This window comes from Artemia sp. Qi Xiang Cuo, chromosome 16 (assembly GCF_049724085.1).
Source record: "Artemia sp. Qi Xiang Cuo chromosome 16, ASM4972408v1, whole genome shotgun sequence".
Classification (NCBI taxonomy): domain Eukaryota; kingdom Metazoa; phylum Arthropoda; class Branchiopoda; order Anostraca; family Artemiidae; genus Artemia; species Artemia sp. Qi Xiang Cuo.
Genome location: NC_142809.1, coordinates 11,665,454 through 11,693,235, shown reverse-complemented (window position 1 = coordinate 11,693,235; position 27,782 = coordinate 11,665,454). Strand labels below are relative to the sequence as shown.

The following is a 27,782-nucleotide window of genomic DNA, read 5'->3' as shown; positions in this document are numbered from 1 at the left end:
CGTAATCTTATTTTGAAATATTGCTTCCAAAAGTGGTTTTAGATGGCATTGACAAGCTGATTAAAATGTATATCTTTTTTGAAGAAGTAAATTCAGATTATGTAAACCCGAAAATTATTAGGCTATAAAACATTGCCCAAAATGATTGCCTCTCCTATCTTGAGACAAATTTCGTTGAATGTAAATGGAAAAACAGCTGTAATTAGAACGCTAGCCTCAAAAATCGCAGCTGAGCCCACACCAACAACAACTCAAAGTGAAAGTAAGTAGCCTAGTGGTAAATAGGCCTAGCCTATACAGTCTTCAGCATTGTTTAGTTAGCACAAAACTGAATTCATCACTTCTAGACTTTTCTTATCCTCTGTCATAGTTTACAATCATTTATAGGGGAAACACTATTTAAGTCCTTGGTAAAATTCTACTTTAGCTACTTTTGGCTAGGCTATCATGGAAAGGGGTTAGGTTAGGAAAATGAAATTTCCAGGGATGGGTCTACAGGCAAAAGTATGGTTAAATTTCTACTTTTTGCTATCTTGGAAAGGAATTAGGTACAGACCTGTCACATAGGCAAATTTCAGAACCCTCTAGAGGGAGAAGGAGTAGAGGCTGGTACTTTAAAATACTGGGAAAATTCTACTTTAGCTGTATTGGAAAGGGGTTAAGTTAGGAAAAATGAAACTTTCAGGGATGGGTCTACAGGCTAAAGTATTGGTAAATTTTTCATTATTCATATTATTGACTTATGAATAAAGTAAACATACCACTTGATACCTTTTTTTGATCCACAATTTGCACAAAATCCCAAAAATTATGAACTGCCATCAACAAATACTAGGGTAAGACACCCAGTAGTTGGCCACCTGCCTATTCTCGGACAGAATATTTTATGCTATTTTAATAACCAATTTACAATGAGCCATTTGTATGTCCAAGTTTAGGCAGAATTGTCACTTGTTAGCAAATTCAAAAATAGGAGGCGCTGTACAAGTGAAACTATTTGAATTAGTAACCTACTTGTTCAGAAATTCTTCAGAAATTTTTTGATACAAAAATTAAGTTTCTAGGTGGTATAATACAGTAATTAGAGCAGTTTAAATGTCAAAACGTTTTCAAAGTGATTAAAGTGTCTGACTACTGGGTGTCTTACCCTAGTGAACAACTTAGAAAGAAAAGAAAACAATTCATTCACTCAAAAACAAAACAAACCAGCACTTAAATAAGTTGGAGAACTAAGTCATTGGATTTAAGTTGGAGAACTAAGTTGGATTTATGTTGGAGAACTAAGTTGGAGAAATAAGTCATTGGATTTTAATTAATGCATTTCTTGCAGACACCCTTTGAGACCTAAGGGGTTGCTCATGTGTTTGATTATATGACTGAGAAAGTAGTTCAAGGTTTATCTCAAAGGGTGTCTACAAGAAATGCATTAATTAAAATTCAAAATCTGATGACAGTTCAACAACTTATTTAATTGCTGGTTTGTTTTGTTTTTGAGTGAATGAATTGTTTTCTTTTCTTTCTCAGTTGTTTGCTAGTATCTGTTGATGGCAGTTCATAATTTTTTGGATTTTGTACAAATTGTGAATATTGGCAAATAACTTGCTTTTGGTTGTTAGGTATTTGGTTTTAATTCTTTTAATTTTTGCTTTTATTGAATTTTATTCATCTTTTAAGTTTTTTCTTTGGTTTTTTGGTTCTTTTCACATTGACTTTCTGTGTTTGTTTTTTGTTGTTTTTTTCTTTAGCACATTCCTTGGATATATTATTTTGTTTTGTACTTAAGAAGAGAGGCGTTTTTCCTCTCAAAATATTCACTTTGTTGTGTTTTTTCAGTATTTTCATTTGGCCTTTAAAAACCCCATTTTTACTTGTTTTTCTTTCTTTATGTGGTACCAATTCAGGGTATATATTTGCACAATGGGGGGGGGGGGAACTTACCTCTCATTTACATAAGAAATAAAATTTACCCTCATCCCCCTAATGTGCAATTATATACCCTGAATTGGTATATATAGGGATGGGGGGTAAAATTACTGTCTGACAAAAATGATTATTATATTTGGAAAGAGCATCAAGGAGGCACACTTGTGCCTCTATAAAGAGGCGACCCACCACAATGTTAAGCGATTTCAGGTCCTAGAGGTCGCAGAGAGACGGCGGTTATCGCATTTTGTACCCCAAGCTCAAACTAAGAAACTTGTAAAATTTCATTCTCCTCCAACTTTATCTTCATGGGGTAAACTGGGCCGGAAGTTTCGACCCTCCAACCACAGCCCCCCTTTAACGTTGTCCGGGTAGACTGAAATTTATAGGTTGGGTTTTCCTAGGGCCTGGGAACTTATCCACAAAATTTCATCTCAATCCGATTCCTCCGTCCTTGTTTTCAAAAAAACAAATACCGCCACTTAAAATTCATCATTTCTTTTTTTTTTCTTAGCCACGCCTACAGGCCACAGTTGGCAACGGATCCGGGTGAATGAGGACTCATTCGAAGCAGAATTTGACCTGTTAGGGCCTTTTGATATTTTCAGACCGAAAATATTATCCCCCGAATTTGCATTTACGAAAAACCTCGTTTTCCTATATTAGCCCATGTTAATTTTTCCCACCACAACCTCCCTTTAACGTTGTCTGATCGGGCTGAAATTTAGAGGTTAAGCTTTCCTAGGGCCCGGGAGCTTATCCTCAAAATTTCAGCTCAATCTGATCACTCCTTCCCTGTTTTCCAAAAACCAAATATCAAGTTTTTTGGGAATTTGCTTGCGTCGAAAATAGCTTCCATTTACTAAAAAACAATTACTTTTGTATCTGTATAGTCTAGCGGTTATACTCAGGACTTTAAGGTGGAAAACCCGGGTTCGATTCACCATCATAGCAATTTTTTTAATACTGAATTCAAACTAAAAAGAAACTCAGTTTCTTTTTTAAATTATTTGAAAAAAATTACGTTTTCTAAAGAGTTAAAGAGGCTGAGTTACAAGGAGCAACAATAAGTAATAAACTGTACAAAAACGTGCAGAAATTATTTGAAAAAAACTACGTTTTCTAAGGAGTTAAAGAGTCTGAATTACAAGGTCGAACCTTAAAACGTACAGGGATTAGGAGGCACAGTTGGTGGATTGCCGCCCCCCAAACCCCCCGCTTTCGCAGCCTTTAAATAAAAAAAAAAGTTTTTTAAACCGAAAGTAAGGAGCGACATTAAATCTTAAAACAAACAGAAATTATTCCGTATATGAAAGGGGCTGTGCCCTCCTCAACGCCTCGCTCTTTACGCTAAAGTTTGACTTTCTCACAACTCTTTTTTTAAACAATAAAAACTTTAGCGTAAAGAGCGAGGCGTTGAGGAGGGCACAGCCTCTTTCATATACAGAATAATTTCTGTTCGTTTTAAGATTTAATGTCGCTCCTTACTTTCAGTTTAAAAAACTTTTTTTTATTTAAAGGCTGCGAAAGCGGGGGTTTGGGGGCGGCAGCCCCCAACTGTGCCTCCTAATCCCTGTACGTTTTAAGGTTCGACCTTGTAATTCAGCCTCTTTAACTCTTTAGAAAACGTAGTTTTTTTCAAATAATAAAAAAAGGCATCAATTGGTATGTTTACTTTATTCATAAGTCAATAATATGAATAACAAAAAATTTACCAAAGTATGTCCTGGGAAGGTATTTTGAAGTGCCCTGCTCCCCTCCTTCTCCCTCTAGAAAGTCCTGAAATTTGCCTACATAACAGGGTCTATACCTATTGAGATTTTGACAAAACAACATTTACCTTAATTTTCAGTTATCGGTTTCATTTTCTCTGGCTTTAGTTCTGACAATGCAATTTTCTTTTTTACACATCTTCAAAACCTTATAAATTGGGATTTAGCAAAGTTGTGAAGATGAAATCAATTTTGTTGTACTTCATTTAAGAAGAAGATCTATTTTGCAAGGTTTCACTTTTATAACACACAGATTTTGAAAGGTCATCAAAGGTCAGGATGCTCTAGAGGAAGAAGGAGTGGAGGTAGGTACTTTAAAATACCTTCCCAGGATGTACTTTAGCCTGTAGACCCATCTCTGAAGCCAAAAGACCCCTTTCCAAGATAGCCAAAAGTAGCTAAAGTAGCTTGGTAAATATTTACATTTTCACAAAATTTAGACAGGATGAAAGTGAATATAGGCTTTCACTAAAAACCTTTTTCATGCTCTTTCCAAATTCAGTAATGACTGAGGGGAATTACATTTTGAGCCATTAAAGGGGCTAAAAGGGTTCAAAACAGTCCATAGTAACCAAAAGTCCAAAGACATCTCTCTGAAAAAAAATTGTCTAGTAAATAAAAATTGCAATTTATAGTAGATTCAGGAATTGTAATTACTATTTTCATTAGTCTTAATAGTAAAATGTCATTTTGAAAACAAGAAAATGACATACACAGCAAAACATTGACATTAATTTTGAGGTATTTTAATTAGAAAGTGCCTTTTTGGTATTTTCATTGAAAAATTGATACCCCTTGCACAATATTCTAGGCCGTTGAGCAAGGCCATATCTAGGGGGTGTTACTATGGTTGGAACCTCCCCTGAAATTTTTGTCCAACTTGTAAGAAAATGCATGTAAAAAAATTTGTTACATTTCATAAAAAAAGAAAATTGTTAATCCCCCCCCCCCCAAACAAAAACCCTGGATGCACCCTTGCCACTGAGTGCTTAGGACCAATTAGGAGTTTTGGGCCAATCTTTATTTTTTTTAGCATGAATAAAAAGCTAAACTATTCAAGCTTAAAACATTTTTGAAAAAAAAAACATAAGAATAGGCTGTACTTACTTACTTGTACTTGTGGCAAGGCATGGGCTGTTCAGCCCAACTTGGCACTGAGGATAGGATGGACCATATTCTGCCACTGACTTTGGTCTTCTGTTTGGGGGCAGAAGATTTCAATGACAATTTATCCCAATTGCATCCATACTTCCTGAAACCTCCCAAAGGCTTGAGGTCTTTCTTCCATGGGGCATGCCAAGATTTAGTTTGGCCACCTTGTAATTTCTTCCAGTGGGGGAGGGGCTTAAATTCAGGGGACTGACAGGTCAGGTACTCACGTGGGTGCTGCATAGCATTCCCAAACCATTTGAGCCTTTTGCTCTTGATGACAGTAGATGAAGTTGGAGAACAATGTCATCAGATTTTAATTAATGCATTTCTTGCAGACACCCTTTGAGACCTAAGGGGTTGTTCACGTGTTTGATTATATGACTGGGAATGTGGTTCAAGGTTTATTTCAGGGGTTTATCAAAGGGTGTCTGCAAGAAATGCATTAATTAAAATTCAAAATCTGATGACAGTTGTCCAACTTATTTAATTGCTGGTTTGTTTTGTTTTTGAGTGAATGAATTGTTTTCTTTTCTTTCTCAGTTGTTTGCTAGTATCTGTTGATGGCAGTTCATAATTTTTAGGATTTTGTACAAATTGCGGATATTGGCAAATAACTTGCTTTTATGGTTGTTAGGTATTTGGTTTTAATTCTTTGGTTTTTTGGTTCTTTTCACATTGACTTTCTGTGTTTGTTTTTTGTTGTTTTTTTCTTTGGCACTTTCCTTGGATACATTATTTTGTTTTACGCTGAAGAAGAGAGGCGTTTGTCCTCTCAAAATATTCATTTTGTTGTGTTTTTTCAGTATTTTCATTTGGCCTATAAAAGCCCCATTTTTGCTTGTTTTTCTTTCTTTATGTGGTACCAATTCAGGGTATATATTTGCACATTGGGGGGGGGGGTCAAACTTACCTGTCATTTACATAAGAAATAAAATTTACCCTCATCCCCCTAATGTGCAATTATATACCCTGAATTGGTGTATATAGGGGTGGGGGGTAAAATTACTGTCTGACAAAAATGATTATTATATTTGGAAAGAGCATAAAAAAAGGCATCAAATGGTATGTTTACTTTATTCATAAGTCAATAATATGAATAACAAAAATTTTACCAAAGTATATCCTGGGAAGGTATTTTGAAGTATCTTCCTCCACTCCTTTTCTCTCTAGAGGGTCCTGAAATTTACCTACATAACAGGGTCTATACCTATTGAAATTTTGACAAAACAGCATTTACCTTAATTTTCAGTTATCGGTTTCATTTTCTCTGGCTTTAGTTCTGAAAATGCAATTTTCTTTTTTACACTTAGTATCTGTTCTTGTCCCTCTTAGCTAGTCTGTGACCTTTCTTCTGAATCTGTTTGAACTCTTCCCAATCTTGGGAAGTTTTTGACTTGTCTGAGAGTGCCTGAAGTGTCTCTACTGTGCACCACTTCTTGTGGTTTTTTGCTCATTTTTCAAGTATCTTTAAGGCTGCTTCTTGTGTTGTTGCTTTGATTTTCTGCCATTACTGTTCTATATTTTTGGCAGCCAAATCATCATTCTGATCTTGGAGGAACATAAGAGCTTTGAACCTGTTGCTTAGCTTGAGATCAAACTCAGACTTAATTGCTGGGATTTCTAGCTTCTTTGTATCATATTTATACGTGGGGCATGTTCTCTTCCTGGCTGACAGTTTCTGGTGTAGTGGAGCTATGACAAGGTAATGGTCAGACCCAGTTTTCAAGCCAGTATTTGCCCATCTGTATGCCCTGCAGTCAAGGACAGAGGATCGCCATCTTTGTCCAATCATTAGACAATCAAGTTGTGCAAGATTGCAGCCATCTTGGAATCTCCACATGAATGTATGAGCATTTTTGGGTTGGAAAAAAATGTTCATAAGGGATAGCTAGTTATGTATTGCAAACTGAAGCAATCTTGTACCATTCACACGATTCTCCGCGTCTGTGTGGGCCAATACTACCATGTTATGCTGGGTCAGAACAGGGTCCTAACCTTGCATTGAAACCGCCCCAATCACAATCTGGTCTTGGCTAGGACAGTTGTTAAGGACTGCCTGTAATTTGTCATAGAAGTGATCTTTCAGGTGGTCATGGGAGTCTTCTGTAGGTGCATATGCTGCTACTACAGTCACATTGAAAGGGTGTCCATGCAGTTGGATCTTCGCTATTTGGTTGGAGACTGGATCCCAGTCTAACAAAAACATAACTCCTCTAAAAAACAAGGCAGTACACAATGTGGCTGTATATAGGGAGGTGGCAAGAGCTTCCAAGGTACCAGTAATTTGGCAGAATATGCTTGGATACACTTACGCTATTTTGATTTGGTTAAATTTTAAGAGCAGAAGTAGCCCCGAAAGTTTGAACATAATACCCTTAGTCGTTCTTGGGATACTGCTGAGATGCCTTATTGGGAATTTGCATTAACGCAGTGCGTTTTGATTTAATCTTATGGTAACATTTAGGTTTTAAACATAAAGGCAAATGGGAGGGTGGGCGTGGGAGGGGGATTGGTTTCCCTCCAATCACTTTCGACTATTAAAAAGGGCATCAACCCTTTCTATTTTCAATCGAATGAGCCCCTTTCGAAGTTTCTACGACAACTTCTTCGATACAAAGTGCCTTGGTCTAAACAACAACAACAACAACAAAATAATACATTATACCCACATCGATCTTTACTATAAAAATTTCAAGCCTTCCAATCACTTTGACTATTAAAAAGGGCACTAGGCCTTTCGATTGAGCCCTTTTTGAGTTTCTATGACAACACTTTCTATAAACACCTTATAAGCCCCCAGGGCAAAAACTACAACCCTTACCCTAAGGGCTGTGAGGGTGGTTGTCATTCTCTAAGACCTAATTTCCAGCACTTTCAACTACGTAAAACAAAATGGCTATCTCAAAATTTTGATTGGATGTGTCTGGGAAAATGGTGGGCGTGAGTCGCTCTCCAATCACTTTCAACTATTAAAAAAGGCACTATCCCTTTCAATTTCCAATCAAATGAGCCCTTTTGAAGTTTATACGACAACGCTTACAATAAAAACCTTATAGGCCCCCAGGGAATAACTTACCTTGGCCCTGAGGGCTGGGGGTGGGTGGGGGATTGTCATCCTCAAAGACCTAATTTCCAGAATTTTCTGCAGCGTTGAACAAAATGGCTATCTGAAAATTTTGATTGGGTGTGTTTGGGGGAATGGTGGGCGTGAGAGGGGGGTAGTTACCCTCCAATCATTTTCAACTATTTGGTTGGAGACTGGATCCCAGTCTAACACTGATGATTTGGTCTTCTCACTGAGGATGAATCCGACACCATGATGTCCAGAGCCGTTGCTGGAGCCAGATTTTTAAAAATGACATACATCAGCCATTGGTTGTGGTTTTACTTTGGTCATTCAATCTTGCTTCAGGGAGGCACAGGATGTCTAGGTTGTATTGGTAGAATTCTTTTGCTGTAAAAGCCTGCATCACTCCACATTTTAGCAAACATAGATTCCAGGTTGCAATTCTTAAAGTCCTCTTCATCATGTTCAACAATATTGATGTTGTACCAATTCACCTACATTTTGCCAAGGTTGTTGGAACCCTTGATGCGTTGCTTGCCAGGGATGTTGTAGCACAGGTTGTTTTTCTTTGGTCTAACATTATTCCATGGTGTTTCATGGGAATTTTGTTGACTGATGGTTCCCCAGACAATTGGTTACCCTGGCGCATTAGCACTCTTATAGCAGTTTAATGAGTGTCCACCCTTCCACCACTTTGAAGTGCACCTAGGATTTCCTGAATGGACATTAGGGATGGAGGCGGAAATGTTTGAGCCCACTCGTCCCTGCCCACAACTGCCACAACAAGCAGGAATACACCTTGTCATGTAAACCCACATAAGTCCAAAGGAATTGGAACAAAGGGGTAGTCTATATCAAACTGTTTCTGGAAAAGGAAAAATGCATCAACGTCAAATGAGGTGCATGGGATAAAGGCCCAAACCTCCTCTAAAAAACAAGGCAGTACACAATGTGGCTGTATATAGGGAGGTGGCAAGAGCTTACAAGGCAGGCTCTGGTCTGACTGAACTGGCTTCTAGGCTAACCACATATAAATGAATGAACATTAAAGAAATTAATATTTTCTCACTATGGAAAAGAAGTTGAAATGTGTAATTTTTTCTTTTCATTTTTAGCTGATTTGCCAGCTCTAAAGAACAGGAAGGCTTATTCACCCTTCCAAGGTACCAGTAATTTGGCAGAATATGCAGTGGCAAGACTTGACGATCTTCTAAACTGGGGCAGAAAGGTAAGCTTGGACCCCCAAGGGCAATTTCAGAACAAATTAAATTATCAAATATATGTAGATATAATATTAGGAACCATCCATCTTTTTTTAGTTTTATATTAGACTAATATATGAATCATACATTGCTGTGATGTCAAAAGAAAGAAAATTTGAGGTACATTCCCCCTGTGGTGTGGGAAATTCTTCCATGTGTATTAATAATGATTCTAGTTTTAGACTCATAATTACTTGAAAGATTCCCGCCATGGATAATTCTCCCCCTAGAAATCCCTCGTGGAAACCTCCCGCCCTGTGGGAAATCCCCCCCCCCGCCCAACAATTCCCATGTGGAAAATTTTCCCCACATGTAAAATAACAGCCATATTTTCAAATTTAAAAGTATTTGAAAAATTAGGATTATTAACTTCTCTATTGGGTGTTGTTGGATATTACTTACTTACTTCCCAGGCGACAGGATCTGGCAGACTGTTAAGTTCCACAGGTTATGGTCTTGGGTTAATGGGGCGATAATTTCAAGCCATGAAGGGTCCCATCTGCGACCATGTCTCTGGAATCTGCCAATTGGCTCGAGGTCAGATTTGACTGTGTTAAGCCAAGTTTTGGCTTGTCCTCCATGTCGTTTTCTCCAATCAGGTGCTGGTTTGTAGTGTAAGCTTTGATTTGTGAAAGTCTTGGCTAGTCTTTGGCAAACATAGCTAAAACAGGACAGGCGGCGATGTCAAATGATAGACGTGATGCCATACTTCTGGTCACATTGTTGGCGGATGATCGTATTTGGGATTTGGTCACTGAGTCATAACCCCAATATGCTCCTCAGGTATCTGTGTTCAAAAGTGTTGAGGGCGTGTGCCTTGTTGACTTTTAAGGGCCACGTCTCACAGCTGTACAGTAAGACTGACCAGACTAGGGCATTGTAAATAAGAATTTATTGTTTTCCTGTGGATTTCCTTCCTTTTCTATAGCAGCTTCCACAGCTGTGCAAAGACATTGGAAGCTGATGCAATGCGGCATTGGATTTCTTCACTACATCTGCTGTTAATGTTAATGTATGATCCGAGATACTTGAATTTATTGACTACTTCAATCTGCCTATGGTTAAGGGCTATATGGTTATAGGGGTAGAGTATATATCTGGGGCATTAGACATAGCTTTAGTCTTGTCAATATTAATCTTGAGCCCCACTGGGGCAGCAACTTCGACAGTGACTTTCAGAAGCATTTTCTGGGCTTTGTCAACAGATTTGCCAAGAAGAGCGACATCATCAGCATAATCCAGGTTGGTGGTACTGAAATCAGGGCTAACCTCAATTCCTCTGAAGTTTAGCATTGCTTTTTTCGTTACTCAATCAATGACAAAATTTAATTGTTTGGGAGAGAGTAAACACCCTTGCCTCACACCAAAGTCAATATTAAATAGCAGAGAAAGTTCTCCGTTCACCTTGATGCAAGTTTGTGTGTGTTGATAGTAAGCCTGAATGAGTCATATGATCTTAGGTGGGACACAATCCTCTTCCATTGCCATCCAAATTGTTGGACATTAAATACACAGAAAATGTGAATAATGTCAACAGAAGCAATGTTCATCTATTTATGTTCATGGCTCTCTAATTTCAGTCAGCACGAAAAGTATTCAGAGGGCCTTGGGGGGGGGAATTCTATACGTAACACCTTTGCAAGAGTGTACTGAACAGCTCCTTGAAGTTTCTCTCGGTTATTGGGTGAACAGTGTAGTAATGCAGACAGGACACACACTGATACAAAGACACATTCAAATTTATACATATATATACTTAAAGGACTACCTATGTTGAACCTGCTTTGCATTTTTGGTATTTAATTGCATAACTACATTGACTGGTATTAGCATCATATTAAATAATTTAAAAACTTCTGAAATGAGTTCTAGGTTTTAATACAGCACCTCAATAATTGTCCAATGGTAAATATCATTGAATGCAGCCAAATCCAATTTCCCCAAGTAACAAATCCAAGTTGCTGAATTCAGACAGTTTTTATTTTATATAACTCCCAAGTGTTGTGTAGGAGTTATGTATAACTTGCTTTATTAGAGTAGGGTTCCAAGTGTGCAGTAAGTTAAATAACTGACAAGAATTGTTCAGTGATAATTGTTCCACCTTCCCTTTTTACACTATTATACCCATCACAAAGATGAGACAAGAAAAGATCTGTTGCAATAAATTGCAACAAAAAGATATTTTTTACAGTAAATTACAGCAATGAAGAGACATAGGAGCAGGGGCGTCGTTTGCGGGGTGGGGGCAAGGGGGCAGTTGCCCCCTCCCCCAATGCTATAGAGAGAAAAACTATTATATATCCCATGCCCCTTTACTATCCAGATGTGGACCCCCTTTACCCCCCCCCCCCTATAAAAATGCTGGAGATTCGCCCTGCATAGGAGATCAGCCAAAGTGGTGAAACTTGGTATCCAGCCATATAAAGTTTACTTGTCCAAGCTGAAGTTAATTACTTTTAATTAAGAAACTCTTAAATTGAGCTATAACAGTACTTGGAGTAGAGTGTTTAGCACAGATTGCCCCTGTGAAGGAAACACTATTTCCAAATACACTGGTTGCCACCATGACCTGAAATATAAAAATTTATTTTAAAATTAAGACTTGGTATGTTGATGGTTTTCAGTGGTAACTCCTAACAAATCTTTTTGATAGGGATCTCCACCTCCCCCCCCTTTAGTGCAGATTAGTATACAAATATAATATTTCATGTTATACCTAGAATATTCAGATATTATATTCAGAAAATATTTTATATAATTTCCAAAAGTGTTGTATTTTAGTCCATAGGCGTTAAACAGTAGCTATGTACTTATCTTCTTACAGAAGTGTGCAAAAATCTACAGTAAGTTAAATGTGTGACAAGTATTGTTCAATGACAATTGTTCCCCCTCCTCTTGTCTCACTAGGATACCCATCACAAGGATGAAACAAAAAGACATGTTGAAATAAATTTGGACATAAGTAAATGCTTTGTAGTAGTAATCTCCTAAGCAATTGATATTTATTAATATAACTTTAAGTAGACTCTACACAACTCATATTATTGTAAATAATAATAAATTATCAATGGTGTTGCCACTATGCTGAGTCATTGCAGCAAATCGCATATATATAATTTTTGTCAATATCCCAGTATTCAGGCCCTTTGAGTGTTGGTACACCAAAAAAAGCCATTTTTAATATTCATAACACTTGAAGATGTTGCATGCAATGCAAAGTACTGATAACAAGTTAGCCATAGTATTTGTTTCAACAAGTTTTGTTTCAGAAGCATCAAGATGTGTATCATTTTAATGGTGCAATAGGAAATGCATACATTTTGCACTAAGACTGAATGTACAATTGGTAATGTAATCAGCCAACTTATTGACCAATGTATTGCCAGTTAAGGCTGTACTTACATTGGTGCCAATTGCAGGAGGGGGGATCCCCCCTAGTTTTTTGCTGTTACTCCTAGATTTTGAAAATATCCTTTCTGGGTATTTTCGTTGGCAAAATAGAAAAAAAAAACACGAAATTCCCCCCTCTAGATTCTGAAAATACAACCCCAGCCTTTCCTACATTTCTGGTGAAGTAACTCTTTTGTTCACCTTATGGACTTGATCCAAGGTTAAACAGCTTCATTCTCTTGGAAACAATTTGAAGCTACTAGCAAAGAATAGACCCCCCCCCACCCCCGATTAAATGTCAGATTCCTAGTTTAAAATTTCAATGTACATTATTCAAAGAATTTAGTCACACATACCCTCTACATGATAAGGGCGGAAATAGACACAAAATATATATACACATTTTAAGGCAAAAAAAAGCAATAAACTAAAAAAAAAATTAAGAAAATAGCAGTAATAATTAAACATAACCAGTTGTGTTGGACTTTATTAACATAATTTCCTTAGGGCTCATTATGGCCACTGACTTTTGGTTTGGCGTGCTGTGCTGTTGAGATGATGCACATTGCTGCTCCTCGATATGACATGGATCGATATGGTGTTGTTTTCCGAGCTTCTCCACGTCAAGCAGATGTCATTATTGTAGCAGGAACTGTAACTAATAAGATGGCACCAGCATTGAGGAAAGTTTATGATCAAGTAAGATCTTCTTTTTTAATAGAGTTATTCTTCTTTTAGAATTATCGCTTAACTTGATATTAACTTTAATTACTACTGCTGACGACTCACTGCAGCATCATTTGCCTGAGGCCAACACAGCTACGCATGCTCCTCTTCAATCCCAATCAATCAAAGCTCTTTTCACCCTCTCAAGAAGTTCCTATTTTCTCTTAAATAGTTTTTATGACCTCCACCCACCCCACTCGGGATGACCTGCTCTTCGTTTGGCCCTAGAAGGTGGCCGAAAAGGATGATCTTTGGTAATCTGTCATCTTTTTGCAGAACGTGTCTTGACCATCTCAATTAAATTCTCTCATTAAATCCTTTGAAAGGAGTATAGACCCACATTTTTGTTCGGCCTTCTGTTCGAAATACGTTCAGTCAGACGAGTACCCCAAAAATTCTTAGCAAATTTCTCTTTGGACATATCTAACAAATTCTGCTCCGTCTTTCAGATAACGCAAACAAATATGGAGAAAATCCAAAAAGAAGCTTCATTGCTGACTTATTTTAATGTTATAATTGTAAATAATTCCTGAGACCACACTGGCTAAGAATGACAAAACGAAAAAAAAAGAAAAAACGCAGGTAATTACAGCTACTGAAATAACTAAGAATACTATCAAATATTTCGATCAAGGCTTCGGCTCAACTGTTCTCAGTGTATAATCAAGAGTAAAAAACAAAAGAATACAGGTAAAAGATTACAGAAGAATATAAAAAGACAAACATTAAGATACCTTCTCTTGCTATTTTTGTTAAAATCAACATTTTTTAAGATCAGATATTTTTTTAATAAATTAGTACATTCACGCTTTATCTTGACCTGGCTTGGTCGAAATTGCAAGGAAACACTGAATGAAGAGGTGACTCAAAGGTTTCAAAGAACCTAAAACGCATTTTTGTTCAGGCATAAGTGCAATCTCCCCCTAAAATCTTACTGTTTTTCTGAGTTGGCCAGTTTTTCTCCATTATGAACCTCCCCCCCCCCCAAAAAAAAGATCCACTGGGAATTCTTATTCTCATCTATTGCTGACAGAAGAAATGAGGAACAGAAGGTGGAAATTGCTTTGCCAGCAACTTTGATTTCGCTATTAAAATTTACAAACGGCTTTTCTCAAAACCAAAAAAAATATTTTGCTTAAAGATGACTAATTGTTCATCTGGTCTGTGAATTTCTTTTTAAACATAGATACCCAAGTGGGCAAAACATTCACCTTTTTTTATGCACAAAATAAGTAGTAGTATTCCTCTCTTCCCCTGATTAATTAAAAAAAACTTTTTCCACAAAACAAGTTTTTCAAAGAAAAGTAAAGAACTCCATTAAACAAAAAACGAGCAAAAATAAAATCAAATAATCTACCAAGCGTGAAACTCCCGCAAATCATCATCGATAAACAAATAAAACCCAAAACGAACAGAAACTACAATAAATAACTAAGCTAAACTCAAAATGAGCAGAAATAAACATAAATTGGGCGCAAAACCCCTATGCCTTCCCAAGGCCAGAACAAAATTTGCACTTTACTGAAACAAATACAAATATTTTTACTTTTATAATTTTAATAAATCAAATAATATTAACATTTTGATTACTAAATATCTGTATATGTATATTAAACTGACAATGCACATTCATTTGAATTTGTTTCAGTAAAGTGCAATTTTTGTTCTGGCCTTGGGAAGGCATAGGGGTTTTAAGCCCAACTTATGTTAATTTCTGCTCGTTTTGGGTTTGACTCGTTTTGGGTTTCATTTATTTATTGATGCTGATTTGTGGTAGTTTCACGCTTGGTAGATTATTTGATTTTATTTTTGCTCATTTTTTGTTTAATGGAGTTCTTTAATTTTTTTTTAAAAACTTATTTTTTGGAAAACGTTTTTTTAATTAATTTCCGTTCAGTTTAAAATGACATAGTCTTTTCAGGGAAAAAGAAAATACTACTTTAAATCTTTTCGTTTTTTTTAAGAATTTATAGTTTGGCCTGCTATTTGTATGCTGGAGAAAAATTTTCAGCCATTTTTAACTACATACCCCCTTCTAAAAATCTGAACACAAATAGTAGTGTTTACTTTAGTTTCATACCTCCTCTAGTTGACCTGAAATGGAAAACTTGATACCATTCGCAAAAAAAATTTGTTTACTTTCTTTGATAGCTTGGATACACTTACGCTATTTTGATTTAGTTAAATTTTAAGAGCAGAAGTAGCACCCAAAGTTTGAACATAATACCCTTAGTCGTTCTTGGGATACTGCTGAGATGCCTTATTGGGAATTTGCATTAACGCAGTGCGTTTTGATTTAATCTTATGGTAACATTTAGGTTTTAAACATAAAGGCAAATGGGAGGGTGGGCGTGGTAGGGGGATTGGTTTCCCTCCAACCACTTTCGACTATTCAAAAGGGCATCAACCCTTTCTATTTTCAATCGAATGAGCCCTTTCGAAGTTTCTACGACAACTCCTTCGATACAAAGTGCCCTGGTCTAAACAACAACAACAACAAAAAAATAATACATTAAACCCACAACGATCTTTACTATAAAAATTTGAAGCCTTCCAATCACTTTCGACTATTAAAAAGGGCACTAGGCCTTTCGATTGAGCCCTTTTTGAGTTTCTATGACAACACTTTCTATAAACACCTTATAAGCCCCCAGGGCAAAAACTACAACCCTTACCCTAAGGGCTGTGAGGGTGGTTGTCATTCTCTAAGACCTAATTTCCAGCACTTTCAACTACGTAAAACAAAATGGCTATCTCAAAATTTTGATTGGATGTGTCTGGGAAAATGGTGGGCGTTAGTCGCTCTCCAATCACTTTCAACTATTAAAAAAGGCACTATCCCTTTCAATTTCCAATCAAATGAGCCCTTTTGAAGTTTCTACGACAACGCTTTCAATAAAAACCTTATATTCCCCCAGGGAATAACTTAGAGCCATGGCCCTGAGGGCTGAGGGTGGGTGGGGGATTGTCATCCTCAAAGACCTAATTTCCAGAATTTTCTGCAGCGTTGAACAAAATGGATATCTAAAAATTTTGATTGGATGTGTTTGGGGGAAGGGTGGGCGTGAGAGGGGGGTTAGTTACCATCCAATCATTTTCAACTATTAAAAAGGGCACTACCCCTCTCAATTTCCAATTGAATGAGCCCCTTTTGAAGTTTTACAACTCTATCTATAAGAACCTTATCTGCCCCCAGGGCAAAACTTACAACCTTTGCCCTGGTCTGGGGGGTTTGTCATCCTTAAATACATAATTTCCAGAACTTTCAACTACGTTGAACAAAATGGCTATCTCTAAACTTTGATTGAATGTGTTTGGGGAAATGGTGGGCGTGAGAGGGGGTTAATTATTCTCCACTCAATTTCGACTATTAAAAAGGGCAATTTCAATTTCCAATCAAATGAGCCCTTATCTCAAAATATTGATTGGATGTGTTTGGGGAAATGATGGGCGTGAAAGAGGGGTTAGTTGCCCTTCAGTCACTTTCGACTATTAAAAGGGCAATTTTATTGGATGTGTTAGGGGAAAAGGTGGGTGTGACAGGGGGGTTAGTTGCCCTCATATCACTTTCGAGACTATTAAAAAGGGCACTAGCCCTATGAGCTGCCAATGTAATGAGCCCTTTTTCAAATTTCTACGATAAACCTTTCAGTAAAAGCTTATATGCCCCCAGGGAATAACTTATAACCCTTGCCCTGAAGACTGTGGAGGGAGTGTTCTAATCAAAAGGTATAATTTCCCGAACTTTAAACTGCGTCGAACAAATTGCCTATCTCAATATTTTGATTGGATGTTTTGGGGGAAATGGTGGGCGTGGACGGGGTGTTAGTTGCCTTCCAATCACTTTCGACTATTCAAAAGGGCACTAGCCATTCCAATTTTCAATCGAATGAGCCATTTTTGAAGTTTCTACGACAACGCGTTCTATAAAAACCTTATATGCCCCAAGGGCATAACACAACCCTTGCCCTGAGGGCTGTGGGGGGGGGGGGGGTTGTCATATTCGAAGACCAAATTTCCAGAACTTTCAACTACGTTGAACAAAATGGGTATCTTAAAATTTTGATTTGATGTGTTTGGGGAAATGATGGTCGTGAGAGAGGGATTAATTGCCCTCCAATCACTTTTGACTTAAAAAGGGCAATAGCCCTTTGAATTTCTAATCGAATGAGGCCTTTTCGAAGTCTCTGCGACAATGCCTTCCATAAAAACCTTATATGCTCCCAGGGCATAACTTACAACCGTGGCCCTGAAGGCTGTGGGGGAGTGCCCTCCTCAAAAACATAATTTCTATCTGGAAATCAACTACGCTGAACAAAATTGCTACCTAAAAATTTTGATTGGATGTGTTTGGGGGAAAGATGGGCATGAGAGGGGGGTTAGTTGCCCTCCAATCACTTTCGACTATTAAAAAGGGCGCTAACCCTTTGAATACCAAATCGAGTTAGTCCTTTTTAAAATGTTTTCGAAAACGCCTTCCATAAAAACCTTATATGCCCGCAGGTTATAGCTTACAACCCTTGCCCTGAGGGCTGTGGGGGAGTGTTCTCCTCAAAAACATAACTTCTTTCTGGAAATCAACTACACTGAACAAAATGGCTATCTCAAAGTTTTTATTGGATGTGTTTTGGGAAATGGTGGGCGTGGAAGGGGTGTTAGTTGCCTTCCCTTCACTTTCGACTATTAAAAAGGGCACAGGCCACTCCGATTTCCAATCGAATGAGTCCTTTTTGAAGTTTCTACAAAATCGCTTTCTATAAAAACCTTATATGCCCCCAGGGCATAACTCACGACCCTTGCCCTGAGGGCTGTGGGCGTGGAGGGGTTGTCATCCTTAAGGACCTGATCTCCAAAACTTTCAACTACGTTCAATAAAGTGGCTATTCAAAAATTTTGATTGGATGTGTTAGGGGAAAAGGTGGGTGTGACAGGGGGGTTAGTTGCCCTCATATCACTTTCGAGACTATTAAAAAGGGCACTAGCCCTTTGAACTGCCAATCGAATGAGCCCTTTTTCAAGTTTCTACGACAAACATTTCAGTAAAAACTTATATGCCCCCAGGGAATAACTTATAACCCTTGTTCTGAAGACTGTGGAGGGAGTGTTCTAATCAAAAGGTATAATTTCCCGAACTTTAAACTGCGTCGAACAAATTGCCTATCTCAATATTTTGATTGGATGTTTTGGGGGAAATGGTGGGCGTGGAAGGGGTGTTAGTTGCCTTCCAATCACTTTCGACTATTCAAAGGGCCACTAGCCGTTAAAATATCTAGTCGAATGAGCCATTTTTGAAGTTTCTACGACAACGCGTTCTATAAAAACCTTATATGTCCCAAGGGCATAACTTACAACCCCTGCCCTGAGGGCTGTGGGGTGTGTTGTTATCCTCAATGACCTAATTTCCAGAACTTTCAACTACGTTGAACAAAATGGGTATCTTAAAATTCTGATTGGATGTTTTTGGGGAAATGGTGGGCGTGAGAGGGGGTTAGTTGCCCTCCAATCACTTTCGACTATTAAAAATGCCACAAGCCCTTTAAAACTCTAATCAAATGAGCCTTTTTTTGAAGTTTCTACGACAACGCTTTCTATAAAAACCCTATATGCTTCCAGGGCATATCTTAAACCCTTGCCCTGAATGTTGTGGGGGAGTGTCCTCCTCAAAAACATAATTTCTATCTGGAAATCAACTACGCTGAACAAAATTGCTATCTCAAAATTTTGATTGGATGTGTTAGGGGAAAAGTTGGTCGTGAGAGAGGGTTAGTTTTCATTAAGCTACGCTTTACCATTCGAACTGACTCTATACATTTGAGATCGCGCTTGACTGAGCCCTTTTTGAAACTGCAACAGCGAAACCGACTATAAAAACCTTATATGACCCCAGGTCAAAGATTATAGCCTTTCTCATAAGAGCTTTGAGGGATTTACTTCCTCAAAAGTACATTTTTTAACTGGAGATCAACTACACTGAACAAAATGGCTATCTCAAAGTTTTGATTGGATGTGTTTCGGGAAATGGTGGGCGTGGAAAGGGTGTTAGTTGCCTTCCCTTCACTTTCGACCATTAAAAAGGGCACAGACCACTCCGATTTTCAATTGAATGAGCCCTTTTCGAAGTTTCTACGACAACTTTTTCGATACGAAGTGCCCTGGTCTAAAGGAAAAAAAATATATTTTGCCAACATCGTTCTTATATGCCCCCAGGGCATAACTTAAAACCCTTGCCCTGAGGGTTGTGGGGGAGTGACCTCCTCAAAAACATACTTTCTATCCGGAAATCAACTACGCTGAATAAAATGGCTCTCTCAAAATTTTGATTGGATGTGTTTCGGGAAATGGTGGGCATGTAAGGGGTGGTAGTTGCCTTCCAATCACTTTCGACTATTAAAAAGGGCGCAAGTCACTCCAATTTCCAATTGAATTAACCCTTTTCGAAGTTTCTACGACAACTTCTTCGATACGAAGTGCCCAGGTCTAAAGGAAAAAAATAATAAATAATACATTGTGCCGACAATGCCCCCCAGGGCATAACTTAAAACCCTTGCCCTGAGGGTTGTGGGGGAGTGACCTCAAGACATATTTTCTATCTGGAAATCAACTACTTTCAACAAAATTGCTATCTCAAAATTTTGATTGGGTATGTTTGGGGGAATGATGGGCGTGGGGGGGGGGCTAGTCGCCCTCAAATCACTTTCGACTATTAAAAAGGGCACTAGCCACTCCAATTTCCATTCGCACTATTTACTCCTAAAATGCTTGAGACCATACTCAAACTCCGAGTGTGTAGTTATCCAAATTTGAAACTTGATGGCTTTAGTTTCAAAGCTGTGGCTTTTGTTAAAAAGAAAAACAAAAAAAAAACAACTAAAGAGTACTGCTTTAAGGGGTGAGGGGGCTCAAAATTACCCTCCCCCCCCCTCCTTCCTACATAAACTAGATTACAATTTAGAAGTAGAAATAGTAACCTCGAAGGTAATAAAAGCTGCTCAGTTAGCTACTTTTTAACACATATTACCCCTCCACAGAGGGAAAAGGGTCTTCACCTTCAATTTCCGTCCAAAGGACCTCCCTACATACATTAAGATTAATGTACCTCTGGAGTCTTGGCCGCGTGGCCTTTTTTTATCCCCATAAAAAAGGCAAAGAATACGGCATTGGACTTTACAGTCCCTACCGACGGTGATCTCCCTTTCTTAGCCCTTCAGCCAGGAAGTGCAATGAGGGATTGGGGACCAACCATCCTGTTCTTTCGCACCCTTCCTGTTTACCTTCCCCAGATTTCTCGAGGTGACTCTAGCTGAGCTTATAGTGTCACGCCAGTGACCCTTATCCCAAACCATATAACTGGATACACTAGGATTCGAACCATCGCCCTCTCGGACAAAGAAACCTAAATCCAGTGCACCAATCCACTCGGCTAGGACGGCTTATACGATCTAACACTTACGGTTTAGAGATTCTTTTGGCCAGAATATGGGCTTGACAAACTGTCTCTTTAAACTCGATTGAGCCAACGTTTGGATTCACAAAAGTATAACAAAACAATTAATCTATAAAACACAATATAATAAAATACAAAATATAAAAAAAATGAAATTATACTAAAATATAATATCACATAATGTAATAAAATTATATTAAATTATAGTAAATTGTTGAGAAATGATAAATTATAATCATCAATCATCAATCAATTTAAGAAAATAAATAAAATGTAATATATTATAAAAAAAGAACATATTAAATATGATAAACTGTCTCTTTCAGATGCCTGAGCCGCGTTGGGTTATTTCAATGGGCTCTTGTGCCAATGGTGGTGGCTATTACCATTATTCATACTCTGTTGTTCGTGGTTGTGACAGATTAATCCCAGTGGATATCTACGTCCCAGGTTGCCCTCCCACTGCAGAAGCATTGCTTTACGGTATTCTCCAACTTCAAAAGAAGATTAAACGCATGAAAACTATTCAGATGTGGTATCGTCGATAAGTTTGTGATTTTTGTGATTTTGGTGACTGTAAACAATAATTTTAATGAGAAATGTTTATAAAAAAGGAATGAATCACAGTTAGAGTTTCACTCAGAATTGTAGTCGTTTTGCAATATTACCTGAAAAAGAAAAGAAAATTGTAATCATTTAACGAATAAATCCTATTCTGATGTTCTCTTCTCTCCTAGCGTTCTGTTCTATTAGGGAGGGTCGACTTAGTAGATGAGAAATTAAAAAGACATTTTGCTCAGACGATGGTAATTATTTAAACAACTCGAAAGTATTGCCTTGGTACTCCAGGAGGCAAAATATTTGTAGTGCCAAAACTAACTGCATGGAAAAGAAATTTGAATACTCTGAAAAATTTGCAAATTCTGTTTTTTTTTTCCTAAACAAAAATTTTCAAAGAGATACACTGGATCAAGATGACAAATTTAAATCTTATGGCCTAAAAACATACTTTTTAAGGGTGTTAAATCTTATGGCCTAAAAACACACTTTTTAAGGGTGTTAAATCTTATGGCCTAAAAACACACTTTTTAAGGGTTTTAAATCTTATGGCCTAAAAACACACTTTTTAAGGGTGTTAAATCTTATGGCCCAAAAACACACTTTTTAAGGGTGTTAAATCTTATGGCCTAAAAACACACTTTTTAAGGGTGTTAAATCTTATGGCCTAAAAACACACTTTTTAAGGGTGTTAAATCTTATGGCCTAAAAACACACTTTTTAAGGGTGTTAAATCTTATGGTCTAAAACACACTTTTTAAGGGTGTTAAATACACACTTATTTAAACGAACACACTTAAGAATTACGCTTAGGTTAGATCTCAGAAATCCGGTTTCATAGCCACAAAGACAAGTGATGCATTGAATGCACTGGATTTGTATAATTTGGGCTATATATTTGCACATTGGGGGGGGGGGTAGGTGCGCTGTCCAAATACTTCCCCTCCCCCCTAATGTACAAATATATAGCCAAAATTATAATATTATATAAACCAAAGGTTATATGAAGGTTATATTTTATTAGGATTAACCTAACTTCACTTCTTGAGTGTGTTTCGTTTAATTAACAAGCATGAGTTTAAGTGATTGTTCAGGGTCAGGTCGAGACTTTAGTGCGAAATTGCCCTACTGCTAAAAAATCACTCAGATTAAATCGTGGCAAAAGATTTTGAACGCTTCTTTCGAGTGCTCCATACAACAAAATTGTTTCAGGTAAATTATTGGGAGAGTGGACTACGTAGATGAAAAAAAAATTTCCACAGACGAAGTCAATGGTTTTAGCAACTCGATAAGACCTGGTGATTCAGACAGGAAAATATTGGTGTTACTATTAAATAATTATTAGGGTAAATTGGGAGAAATGCATGGGCATGCAAAAGAAATTTAAATATTCTGGAAATTTGCAAATGCTATTTTTGAACCTAAAACGAACATTTTCAAAGAGATAAGCTGGATCAAGATGATAATATATATCTTATGGTCTAAATATGCGTTTTAAGCAATGTGCGAAATTGTCCTACTGCTAAAAAAATCATTTAGAGAAAAGTACGGTTAAAGATTTTGAGCGCTTCTTTCAAGAGCTCCGTAGTTCAGTTATTTAATTGTGATTAATTTTTCCCTTTAGCTGTTTATGATAGTGAAAAAATATAAGAAGGATAGGATAATTTCGTTTGTGGGATAATTTTGCTCTCAAGAAACGTTATGACGTATTGATTAGAATAAAACTGAATTTCTGTATCTCAACAATACAGGGTAGTAAAGAGTCACCACATAGTGGAAAGAACGAAAACAAATTTATGCTAATTGGTAGAAAATCTCTGAAACTTTGATTTTTACGGAATAGGGTAATTTTGCTCTCATGTCGCGATATTTTCATCGTTGTCAAGGGTAAATGTTCTATTTAAAATTTCGACGCATCTCAGATAATAAAATAAAAACGTTTGCTAAGCTACTCTCAAAGGACTCTCTCAGCTACTCTAAGCTTGGCAATACATATAAAGAAGATAAAAGTGTGATCGAATCTGTATTGCCCTGTTGGTCACCACTTTGACCATAGCTTTTTTTGTTTTTTTCTTGCAATTAATTCAGAAGTTGGAAATTTTCAGATGCAGCATTTAGGCGCAACAGCGATAATATAAGGGGCCTCTTACATATTGCTGAAAACAAAATAATACAAGGATTATTTCCACAGTTAGATATTGCTGTTGAGTCAAGCCCAAGACGTTTTTTACATGGGTGCCGTCTATTGCTTCGTATTTTGTTGTCAATATTTCAATTTACATTTAGTTGTTGTTGAAACTCGATAAAGTTCAAAATTTCTTCGAAAAATGTTGCTCGTTTTTAAGCAAGTTTAGATCATTCTCTAATTTCATAATTCTGGCCCGGTGAAGTCTTGAACCTGAAACTAGTGTATACAATTATATAAGTATCTAGTACTTCCGTTGCAAGTCACAGCTGTAGGCTTGTTGCAAAATTGTATGTTTCATAGAGAACACAAACCCTAAGGTTTATTTTCCTTTTTTTCGGTATGTTTTAATATGTTTAATTCGGCATGCTGTTTTTCGGCAATCCTATGGTTTTAATGCTTCAACATTATGGACTGCCCCGATACTCGTTCATTCTGCTATCATGTACATGGGACTAAATGATGTGAGTTGATGCAACTAGTCTAAACCTCAATTAATTTTTCTTTAGTTTTTAATATAGATTCAATTAATTGGATGTGTCCATTCGTTTTTTCTTTGTATATAGTTTTTTAATCTTTTTATGTCTTGTAAGGTTTGAATAATCATAGTCTTAGTAAATCATAGTAAAAAGGAACACGTTTGACTGAATTTTTAACTTTCCGTTGTGAATGTAATAGAAATTCCACCGTCATTGACCAAAATGGTGCCATGCGGATTAATTTTCATTAATCTCTCTTTCCTTCACCATCATCACTTATAATTATTCATCACTATTACACCATAATTATCACTATTATAATTATACACCATCACCATCCTAAACTATAAAAGACAAATTTTATGTGTAACGTTTTAAATTGTTTTTACTTTGAAGAAAATGACTTCGCTTCTCATTATTTGCTGCGTGTATTCTAAATATTTGCAATTGCGGATGACGATTATGAAACAGGGCGAAGGAGGGACGTGCGTTTTTGTCTTGGATTCAAGAGGCTTAGTGCTGTTCAAAAAAAAATATAATTCAAACATGTTCTACCATCAGGAAATCCGGTGCAATTCTATGTCCTGAACTAATTAAACTTCATTTTCTAATCCCTCATATGAAGATAACAATTGTACATATGAAGATGTACAATTTCATCCGTTAGTGGCTCTGATCTTGTCTACAGTTAATACAACCAATGCTAGCAATAGACAAAGAATTTATTGTATAGGAGGTTCAGGGCCGTATCCAGGGGGAATTACCGGATTTTATCCTCCCCCCCCCTCCAAAAAAAAATGCTCAGCTCCTAAAAAAGTAACAAAAATGCATATAAAAAATTGTTTGATGCATTTTTTTAAAGTTTTACTTTTGTAAACCCCCATCTCGAACAAAATACTCCCCCCCTCCCAAAAAAATCCTGAATATACCTTTGAGGCACCTCTCAGGTACAAAGCTTCTTTATATCATGACGTCAAAATGGACCTTAAATTAGAAGTGGTTTCTTTGTATAATTAAATTTTTTTTATTGGGTTTTTAACTTCCGCCTCGGCTTGTCTTTTGTCATTATGAAACACATATCGCCAAACTATTTTTTGTTTCAGTTTTTAAGATGGTGCGGCAAAACTTATCTTCCTTCCAATAGTTTATTTTGTCCAAATTTTCGATTTTGAAAGGTAACGAAGGCAATGACGACCACCTTTTTTTTTAATTGTTCAGGTGATGGGGCAAAAACTTCTTCTTTTGCCTTGTCTTGTCTTTTGTCATTATAAAAGACATATCGCCGAACCTTTGTTTCTTTTCATTGTTCAGGTGGTGGGACAAAACTTCTTCTTTTGCCTTGGCTTGTCTTTTGTCATTATGAAAGACATATCTCCAAACCTTTGTTTTAATTGTTCGGGCGGTGGGAGAAGAACTTATTTTTCTTCCAGCGATTTATCTAGTCCATATTTTTGATTTTCAAAGGTATGGTAGGCACTGATGACCTTATCCATGCCAAAATCCAAAACTCAATCATCATCACTATCATTATCCATTTGTTTGCTTCGTTACACCTCGGCTTATCTTTCGTCATTATGAAATACATATCACCGAACCTTTGTTTTTTTTTAAACAAAGGTATGGTAGGCATTGATGACCTTATCCATGTCAAAATCCCAAACCCAATCATCATTGCTATCATTTCTAATTTTGACACGTTTTGATTCTCGCTGTCCAGGTTGATTTTCATTGACTCGCTGCTCTTCAGTTTTTGACTCCCTCACTTTTTCGTTGTCGTATGTCTTCTAACTACGTGTTTCTTTGCTCTTCATTTTCATTTTTAACACGCTCTAATTGTCGTTTTCGCATATATTCTAACTGCCTGTGTCTTTGCTCTTTATTTTCATTTTTGACACGTTAGTTCAGGTGTTGGTTCCAAAGAATCATCATTTATAGTAACTGCAATTGCAAATTTGTTGCGTTGGAAACTCAACAATCATATATATATATATATATATATATATATATATATATATATATATATATATATATATATATATATATATATATATATATATATATATATATATATATACCAAGACCCTTTCCAGGGGGATGTCTTACAGAGTTTAAACACCCCCCCCCCCCAACAAAAGGGTTTGCCCTACTTGCAAAAAAGTAACAAAAATGCATAAAAACTAATTTCTGATGCGTTTTGTACGGCTTTTATTGACCCCCCCCCCCCCCAGAAAAATCCTGAATACGGTCTTGAACTGCACGTCCCTGATTTTTACAAAGAATCATTAAACAACTTTCCTTTTCAAAATAGAGCAGGCTACCTAATTAAGCATTTAAAGTTACTTTAAATCAAAAAATTAGTCTACAAATACGAAATACTTCTATTAATACTATACCAAAGTCTTAAAAAGTATGATAAAGCCAAATGTATAAACAATAATTGCTAAAAATTCAGGTCTCTAAATGAGATTTAAAGGAGCTCATGACATGTAAAGTCTCTAACCGTCAGAGGCGTCAACCAGCTTTCTTTTTGTTGAAACCCTCTCTTCATCTTTCTTAGCAGCAATACTTCCTGGTAAAGGCAGTTGATCCCCAGGAGTCGGAGCCGGCTGGTTCCTATGAAAAAAATTTAGTTCTGGTAATGAAGATTTAAATCTACCATCTAATTTACCCACTAAAGATAGCAAATGTCTTATTTGGCTAGTAATTTTGGTCGCTTTCTAAGTGAAGTATATTGACAGATATGTCTCTTTTCTCACCCTTTCTACGTCTTTTCCCTCTCTCTTTTCCTCTTTCTTTTTTGCACACCCTCTCTCTCTCTCATTTCCACTCTCTCTCTTATCAGTCTGTTGATAAACCGACTCGTGGAATGTCCCCATATTTGTAGAATTTTGAAAAATGATTTTTGTAGAGCAGAAACACAAAGAACCTTAGAATGTCTTTAAGGTAGAAAAGTAAGTACTTTAGGATGTTTTTATATGAATTGAATTCACTTAATTTGGCACGACTTGCATATCATCATTTTGTTGACAAACTTGAAGTGAAGGTATCTGGCTCTTGTTTAAATTATTGACTAACGTAAAAAATCGCATTATTTCTTGAAATTCTGTAGTGTAGCCATAAATAACAGGATTTCTAGAATACATTATGATCTATTAGTTCCTGGCTTCGAGCAATTCTAAATTGTAGTTCTACAGAAAAAAAAATCATATTACCAACAGTTGATAAAGTGTTGTCCCCGCGACACAACTAATTCATAAGACGGACATCTAACTATGAAGTCGAACTTGAAAAGAAGAAAAGAAAAGAAAATATTGTAAAAAAAAAAATGCCGTTGCTCCCCCGCATTAAAACAACTAATTTACTGATTCAGAAATTCATACTGATTCAGATTGATATACTGATTCCGTAATTCGTTCGTTGCAATTTGAGCAGTAATTTGACCTTTTTTAATTTGACGTGATTTAGTAATTTGACGTTTTACAATAGAGAAGAAAAAACTCTTAAATATACATTTCGTTTTTAGTAAATATTTTTTTTCCAAGAAGTAAAAGAGAACCAAGAAAAAACCAAAGTATTTCTCCCACAGCATAATTCACTTATATACGAAGTCAAAAGGAAAAAAAAATACTATGCATCAAGAAATGAAACCTAAAATTAACAGATATTGCACCCAATAATAAAATCAAACCTAAAATTACCGAAAATTACCACAATTAAGAGCGGTGTTGCATCCTTCCTCCCTCAATACACATATCAATACTGATCTTAATCAGTACGTTAATGCTTTCGATAGCAGTATATTCATTGAGGACAGATTTTTTCGC

At 36.7% G+C, this 27,782-nt stretch overlaps 2 protein-coding genes across 3 annotated transcripts in view; one reads left to right on the top strand and one right to left on the bottom strand.

Annotated features, from left to right (window-relative positions):
* Positions 1-82: 82 nt before the first annotated feature.
* On the top strand, positions 83-21,460 carry LOC148942565 (uncharacterized). The gene is made up of 4 exons (XM_089102696.1): positions 83-262; positions 9,030-9,142; positions 13,074-13,265; positions 21,063-21,460. Exons 1-4 carry the CDS (start codon positions 142-144, stop codon positions 21,282-21,284), a joined length of 648 nt encoding a protein of 215 aa, XP_088958822.1. The 5' UTR covers positions 83-141; the 3' UTR covers positions 21,285-21,460.
* The window catches only part of Cdk7 (Cyclin-dependent kinase 7), a 121,891-nt gene continuing 115,380 nt past the window's right edge, over positions 21,272-27,782 (bottom strand). For both annotated transcript variants that reach the window (XM_089102694.1, XM_089102695.1), the window contains 2 exons: positions 26,459-26,571; positions 21,272-21,404 (listed from right to left, as the gene is read on the bottom strand). In XM_089102694.1, the coding sequence (XP_088958820.1) occupies positions 21,376-21,404; positions 26,459-26,571 (142 nt within the window). In that variant the 3' untranslated portion in view covers positions 21,272-21,375. The remainder of the gene's footprint in view (positions 21,405-26,458; positions 26,572-27,782) is intronic.

Excerpts from the sequence above, each read along its gene's own strand:
- LOC148942565 (XM_089102696.1), top strand. The coding sequence starts at position 142 with ATGATTGCCTCTCCTATCTTGAGACAAATTTCGTTGAATGTAAATGGA. Across the intron at positions 263-9,029 it reads AACAACAACTCAAAGTGAAA|CTGATTTGCCAGCTCTAAAG; the intron begins GTAAGTAGCCTA and ends TTTCATTTTTAG. Across the intron at positions 9,143-13,073 it reads TTCTAAACTGGGGCAGAAAG|GGCTCATTATGGCCACTGAC; the intron begins GTAAGCTTGGAC and ends TAATTTCCTTAG.